Source organism: Penaeus monodon, chromosome 6 (assembly GCF_015228065.2).
Source record: "Penaeus monodon isolate SGIC_2016 chromosome 6, NSTDA_Pmon_1, whole genome shotgun sequence".
NCBI classification, from domain to species: Eukaryota; Metazoa; Arthropoda; class Malacostraca; order Decapoda; family Penaeidae; genus Penaeus; species Penaeus monodon.
Window position 1 is genome coordinate 17702424 of NC_051391.1, and position 7500 is coordinate 17709923.

The window sequence follows — 7500 nt, forward strand, 5'->3', positions numbered from 1 at the left end:
AAAGGCATTATAGATAGATGCGCATTTGCAATTCAACCTTACCAAAGGTACTTGAAGCTGTTAAAGCTTTGTTAACCCAGGATGAAGATCAGGCAGCCGAGGCAATGGAACTTTTTGATGTTCTTGCCGAGTGCGAGGTAGTGTACCTTTTTGAGCAAGTTAACTTCCATTTGTTGACATGGTCTACAGTCACTGCTATGTTGTTTGAATAGTTTGTTGGAATGCAGATAAAGGAATATTGATTTATTTGTTGCAGGTAGCCTTACTGGTGCCTCACCTGCGACCTGTAATCCAGTTGTGTTTAGACGTGACAAGTAATGCTGCCCTGGGAGAGAGTGTCAGAGTAAAAGCTATCACTTTCTTGGGATATATTACAAGACTTAAAAAGAAGGTAGGATTGTTGCACCATATAATTAGGAAATTTTAGAGGATTTTTTTTTTTTTTTTTTTTTTTTTTTTTTTTTTTTTTTTTGACATATTCTATCTATGAGATATCTAGTGCCAAGCTCTTCTGAGTGAGGTCAGTATAGCCACTTTGAATATACTAGTGAATCCTCTTGAAGGAAGTTGATTTTATTGATAGGCATATTCTCCTTTCAGTACATTGTGAAGAACAAGCTTGTGGTACCCTTGGTGACAGTGATGTTTAATGTGGCCTGCAGTGAAAATGGAGAAGAAGATTGTCTTGGCTTCTTTGGTGGGGAGGATGGAGAAGGTGGAAGTCCCATGCATGCAGCAGCTCAGACTTTAGATGCTTGTGCCTTACATCTTCCCCCAGATAAACTCCTCCCTTGCCTGATGGGGCTTGTGGAACCTGCTCTCAAAAGTGGAAATCCTCATCAGGTACAGCTTAGTGTTTAGTGTTGATTAGGGAGTTGTTCATTTAATATTTTCGTTTTCTTTTTTATAGTATATTTTCAGACTTTAATTGTTTTCTTTATCCCCTTTTTAGGTGAAAGGAGCTTATCTTGCTCTTGCCATGGTTGCAGAGGGTTGTTCTGACACATTAAGATTGAAACACCTTCATCCCCTTTTGCAGTGTATCTGCCATGGTATTACCAACGAAAATCAGGTAAAGTATTTTAAACAAAAATATTTTCAATTGGCTCTTTGTCTGGAGAAGGTCCAATTTTTTGTATGGATATGTATATTTTTTCTACCTGGAGAATTTGTGAAATATTATAGAAGGAAAAGTGAATTGAAGGTGTTCTCATCCTCCCTGTGTTCTCCAATTTGTTATTGACAGGGTAAATTTTTTGGTAACAAAGTTGTAACAATGTGTTTTATTTTTATTATTTTGATGAGTTATTGAGACCTTGAAAGCAGTGAACTTGTCTATTTGATTGTCAGGAAACCAAATTTTTTATTGAGCTTTTTTTTTTCAGTTGGTCCGCAACAGTGCCCTCTTTGCTCTTGGTCAATTTGCTGAACATCTGCAACCTGACATTAGCAAGTACCATGCTGAGCTTCTTCCTGTTCTCTTCCAGTATTTAACACAGGTTAGTATGCCATTAGATGTTGCCTAAACTTTTTTGTTGGTATTGTATATACAAATACAAAATGCCCATGCTAATCATGAACATACTACATTGTTATTCCAGACTTGCATAGTTGTTGGTAGTGGTGGAAGTGACCCACCAGGTGTTGATCGCATGTTCTATGCCCTTGAAGTTTTTTGTGAAAATCTTGAGGCAGAGCTACTTCCACATCTTCCATCACTGATGGAAAGACTCCTTGCAGTACTAGCTGCTCCAACTTCTGTTCACATGAAAGAATTGGCCATAAGTGCCATTGGTGCCACAGGTTGGTTGTTGTTGTTTAGTTTTTTTTGTGAAATGCAAAGGTGTAACATATTAGAATTATTCATATATGATGTTTAATAATCTTGTTTAAAATGGATTTAATCTTATCACAGATTTATTAAAGGAGAAAATGCTTCATAGTAATTGATTATAAATCCTGTTCTTGATTTATAAATTCTAAATATTTGTATTTATTTAAATACACATTATTAAAACAAGCTTTTCTTGCTAGTAATGGATTTCAATTTTCTGTAGAGCCCTCCTGTTTGTTTCATTTTGGCACATCATATTTTTCTCCTTTTCTGCCTTGTCCAGATTAACAGATTCATTTGTATTTCAGCAAATGCAGCAAAAGAACACATGGCTCCTTATTTCCAACAAATTGTAGAAATGTTGAAAGGATACTTAACAGAAGACCAGACGGAAGAAACCATGACACTTCAAGTTCAGTCAATAGGTATGATGTTTTGGTTCTGATAACTCACAAGAAGTTGAAATTGGGATCTCTTGTTCTAATGCCATTTCATTGACCTCCAGTTTGGTTACATTTTGTTTTACACCAAGAAAGAGAAGCTAGCTAGCTAGCTAGAGTACATGACGAGTGACAGAAATCAAAGGATAAAAAAAGGAGTGTCGAATCAACAAAAAAATATATAATTGTTTTAGAAACTAGTGAATTTTACATTTTATTGGTGTTTCAGTTCATAACTGAAAGATTATGTGAAGTCCTTATTATTACCATACTACAGTAATTATAGAGGGGAAATGAGCACAGTATCACTTTGTGATGAAAAAAGTGTGGAAATTGCATAAAGGTGTGCAAATAATTGAAATGCAAGCCCTGGTCATACATAGGCAAGTAGTGCCTATGTATGCCAAAGATCTTAGGCATTTTTTAATCCATCTTGTTTACACACCGCTGTATCAATTAATAACTCTTATGTGACTTCACATAATTTCCTAATTCGCTCCCCCTCTCTCTTTTTTTTTTTATACTATTATTATTATAATTGATGTTATGAATATTATAATCTTTTAAAAATATTGATAGCAATAAAGAAAAAAAGAAGATTAAAGAAAAGGGTAAATAGATGAGATAAGTAGGACTAGTAATTGACTTCTAGGTGACCCTAAGCTTCTCTGGCGCCATTTATGTTTTATCAAAATTAATAAACTAAAAATACACTTGAGATGGCATGTATGCACATACCATCCTGGGATCAGTCAGTCAACATTTAGATGAATGTCCTGTAAGTAAGTTTTTATTTCTCAGCTTCTCCTAACTTCTATAACTATTCACCTTTCAGATAGACTATTGTTAGAGACAGACAAATGAATTTAAATGTTTCATGTAATGGGTCTGCCCTGTGTCTGAAATTAGTTTATTTCACAGATACTCTAGGACAACTAGCAAGATGCATGGGTGTAGAAAATTTCTCTGTGTATGCCCCAGACTGTGTTGCCTTGGGTCTAGGACTCATGGAACGCAAAGATGATCCAGATGTACGAAAAACTTGTTATTTACTCTTTGCATCATTGGCATCTGTGATGAAAGGTGATATGGCTCCACACCTGCCCAAAGTTATGAAAAATATGATGATGTCTCTGAGAAGCACTGATGGAGTTGTAGTGAGTATTTGCTTTGTTATTTTATTGATATGGTTTATATTTCATGTTCATATTAATTTTTCCCATCAAGACAGCTTTTAGATATTTAATGGATATCTTGAAAATTTTAAAGATAATGACAGTCCTTTGTTGTAGACCCACTTTAAGGATGAAGAAGGTGGACTGCCAACAACCATTGAAGGCTTGAGTGACTCTGAAGAAGAAGAAGGTGAGGTTGACGTGTTAGCTAATGATGAACCAGAGGATGAAGATGTAGCAGGGTATTCAGTGGAAAATGCCTTCCTTGAAGAGAAGGAGGATACTTGTGTTGCACTGCGGGAGCTTTCTCTACACTGCGGGTAAAAATTCTGCCTCAGAATGTATAAAATGTTATCTAATATAAGATATGAATCATGAAATTTATATTTATCTATACTGATGGTGCCAGAAATTTGTATCATTCTGGTGATTTCTGGCAACCATCTAGCCTTTCTGGCAGGGAGTTTGCTGTTTACAGTGGCCCTTCCCACTTGACTCATTTCAGTGAGTCATGAGTTTTTCATAACTTCTATAGGCATACCCTGTTTTAAAAGGATATAATAATCCCTAGCTATAAAAGAATATATCCTTCTGCACTTCTAGATTGCATTTGCTAATGTTCTTGTATGGTTTGCAGGGATTCCTTCCTTCCATACACAGATACATGTGGTGAGGAAGTATACAAGATGTTAAATTATCCAAGTGAGGATGTACGTCAAGCAGCAGTTGGGGCAATGGCACAGTTTGTTAACAGCCTTGCCAAGAGCTCTGCACCAGAAGCAGCAGAAGGTAAGCAGCAACATGAATCATGGCTGAGGTTAAGGGGATCATCAGTGGATTCTCTCTCTCTCTCTCTCTCTCTCTCTCTCTCTCTCTCTCTCTCTCTCTCTCTCTCTCTCTCTCTCTCTCTCTCTCTCTCATCTCTCTCTCTCTCTCTCTCATCATCTCTCTCTCTCTCTCTTGCTCTCTCTCTCTCTCATCTCTCTCTCTCCTCCTCTCCTCTCTCTCTCTCCGACTCTCTCTCTCTCTTCTCTCTCTCTCTCCTCTCTCTCTCTCTCCTCTCTCTCTCTCCTCTCCTCTCTCTCTCTCTCTCTCTCTCATCTCTTCTCTCTCTCTCCACCTCTCTCTCTCTTTTGTTTCTCTCTCTCTCTTTCTCTCTTGTTTCTCTCTCTCTCTCTCTCTCTCTCTCTCTTCTTGTTTTCTTCTCTCTCTCTCTCTCTCTCCTCTCTCTCTCTCTCCTCTCTCTCTCTCTCTCTTGTTTCCTCTCTCTCTCTCTCTCTCTTTGTTTCTCTCTCTCTCTCTCTCTCTTTGTTTCTCTCTCTCTCTCTCTCTCTCTCTTTGTTTCTCTCTCTCTCTCTCTCTCTTTGTTTCTCTCTCTCTCTCTCTCTCTTTGTTTCTCTCTCTCTCTCTCTCTCTCTCTCTCTCTCTCTCATTCTCCCTCTCCCTTCCCCCCCCTTTCTCAAAAAGAAATTGTTTGCTATTTTTCATGCTTTTGTTCTTTGAATGTATATTTGCATGATTTTTTGCTTTGCATGATCTCTTGTAAAATACATTGCCAGTGGGGTGCAGCAAGGTCAGGCTAACTGGGAAAGTGACTTCACTAGCTTCGTGCACATTCATTGAAGTACAGGTTTTAATGGAGCATACATCATATTAAAGAGTAGACACTGATTTTTCCAGCAAAAATAATTTTTATGTTGATATATATTTAAGTTAGAAAAAATCTTAGACAATATTTTTTATTGATATTTTTACAAGTCTTTTTTTTTCTTCTTCTTCTTCTTCTTCTCCCTCTTCATGGACCACAGACATCAGATAGCATGTTTTTTGCAATTTTGGTGTTTTGAGTTTTTCCCCACAAATTTTTGAAATATGAATCTGAGGTTTGGCAGGTGACAATTATGTAAAATTAGATATATCAGGTTTATCCACATATTCCAGTAAATAAAGAAATTAGTGATATCGATTGACAGCCCCTTAATATTAATACATACATTAATATTTTAGACTCATATTTTAGTATCTGATTCGGAATATTTGGCTATTCTAAATACTTATGTTGTCTCTGAATGCTTGGGTTGTCTATCTTTTTTACACACTTAAAACAAAGGTTGAGTTGCACATCATATTTATTAATAAAGAATTTTTTATATACTGAGAATATTTAATTGAAATCTGGATAAACATTTTTACTTTAGTGGGAAGTATATAGTTATGTTTTTCATTACATATATTTTTCTTTATTTATTTATTATTTTTATTTATCTTTTTTTTACAGGTTTCAAGAAGTGGATTCAAGTATTGATTCCCAAGTTATCTGAACTGATCCGTACTGATGAAGAACGTTCTGTTGTGATGGCTTGCTTGGAAGCATATGCAGAGGTTTTGAAGGAGGCTGGAGCACCGGTTCTGGTTCCTCAGGGACATCTGGAAGCTATTATCAACTGTGTCAAGGATGTTATGCTGAAGAAGGTAACAAATTTAATCATTTGTATTTAAATTCAGCCCACTATTATCATGTGTTCTGAAATTGCAAATTAACAAAATTGCAAAGTTGCCAAATTAGTAAAATAAACCTATTGAGAGGTTTGTGCACACGTGATGATTCTTTTCCATCACCCTGGCCTTCAGCTATAACGCTCACAATGGCAGGTTCACATCCCGGCCTACAACCAGATCGTCCTGTGACAGCTTGTTCATGTCCACTGCCCTTCGACCTGGATTTTTACATGACGTGATGGTCACGTCACCTGGATCCAAGGGGTTAGCAGCCATGACCTTTCCCTTGTTACTCACATGATAGCTGTTGCCACAATCTTGGATAATTTGAAGTTGCCTACCTAGGTTTTCATGTGCATATACCACCATGGTGTTGGAAGTTCTGTGGTGATAAACATCAGCTTGAAGTTTGTTACTACTGGCACTGAAGCCACATCCCATTTTAGCACAGTGAACTTTATTGCACTTGCTGCAGTGTTCACTGTATATACAGCTGCCAGGACTGTTTGTGGAAACCTCCCTGTCTTGTACCAATGTTTTTACATTGGTAATAACATATCACCTTGGGGATGTAGTAGAATGAGGAATTTAGGTTGTGTATAATGGGTAAAGAGTGACAGGTTATATTGTCAGGTGAATCTTCGGTGATGTATGATATATGATTTTTTGTAATCTTGTTGACATATCAATTGCTGATGATGACATAATTGAAATGCATCAAATATGTATCTTGCCCGACAGTATTCAGTCTCATTCATACTTTCTTGTTGGTGGGGCATTGTGAATTGAAAAATATTAACCCTTGTGATCCAGATAACATTATCATAACATCATGAAAAAAATTTGCTTAAGGGGATAGGTTACATGAACCTGTATTCATTAGAAAATCTGTCTATGGGCTGGGGTAATACAAACTTGCTGGGGTGATGGGAAAGATTTGCCACAAATGCACAAAGCTCTTAGTCAAGGGTGATTAGACCTATTTGGCATTTAGAGAAGGGCTTTTGCATTATTTCTGTCAATGAATGAGCGTGGAATGTAATGTCCATGAGCCATGACTGGAAGAGAGCCAGCTCCAGGGAAAACACTGTTTACACACTCTGGATCCGATTCCTGGCTACATTGACCAGCAACACAGGTTGTATTACAGGAAAAAACATGACACAAATAACAATGTTACTTATTGTTATTATTATTGCACTGAGTTATGGACTACCTAGATAGATGATATGGAGTCTGTGCAAGGAAAATATTCTATTACCATCTGGATAAAGCAAGTCAAATAACAAATATATGTTTATACATACATCATATTGTTGAGGTTAGCATATATGGAGGTACCATTTTAGTTTATACTGTAACTCGGGAACCAGTCAAGAATTCATGTAGCAAAGGGCATTTGAAAGAGAAATGTGTGTAGGGGTGGTCCCCTTAACCCTTAGATGATGGTATTAGAAATCTCTCAGCATCAATGACTCTGGTGATTTCCGGCAATTGTCCTGCCATTTGGGTGCTCTAGCGCGATGTCATGCATAGAGCTGTATCTGGCAGT

At 37.0% G+C, this 7500-nt stretch overlaps 1 protein-coding gene across 1 annotated transcript in view; it reads left to right on the forward strand.

The window, feature by feature from the left end:
- LOC119574299 (importin-4-like) overlaps window positions 1-7500 on the forward strand; it is a gene marked incomplete in the record, with an annotated part of 55663 nt that overhangs the window by 38591 nt on the left and 9572 nt on the right. The window contains 11 exon segments of the mRNA XM_037921496.1: window positions 48-137; window positions 257-391; window positions 601-843; window positions 953-1072; window positions 1386-1499; window positions 1602-1803; window positions 2143-2259; window positions 3196-3431; window positions 3567-3769; window positions 4087-4238; window positions 5728-5921. Coding sequence (XP_037777424.1) covers window positions 48-137; window positions 257-391; window positions 601-843; window positions 953-1072; window positions 1386-1499; window positions 1602-1803; window positions 2143-2259; window positions 3196-3431; window positions 3567-3769; window positions 4087-4238; window positions 5728-5921 — 1806 coding nt within the window.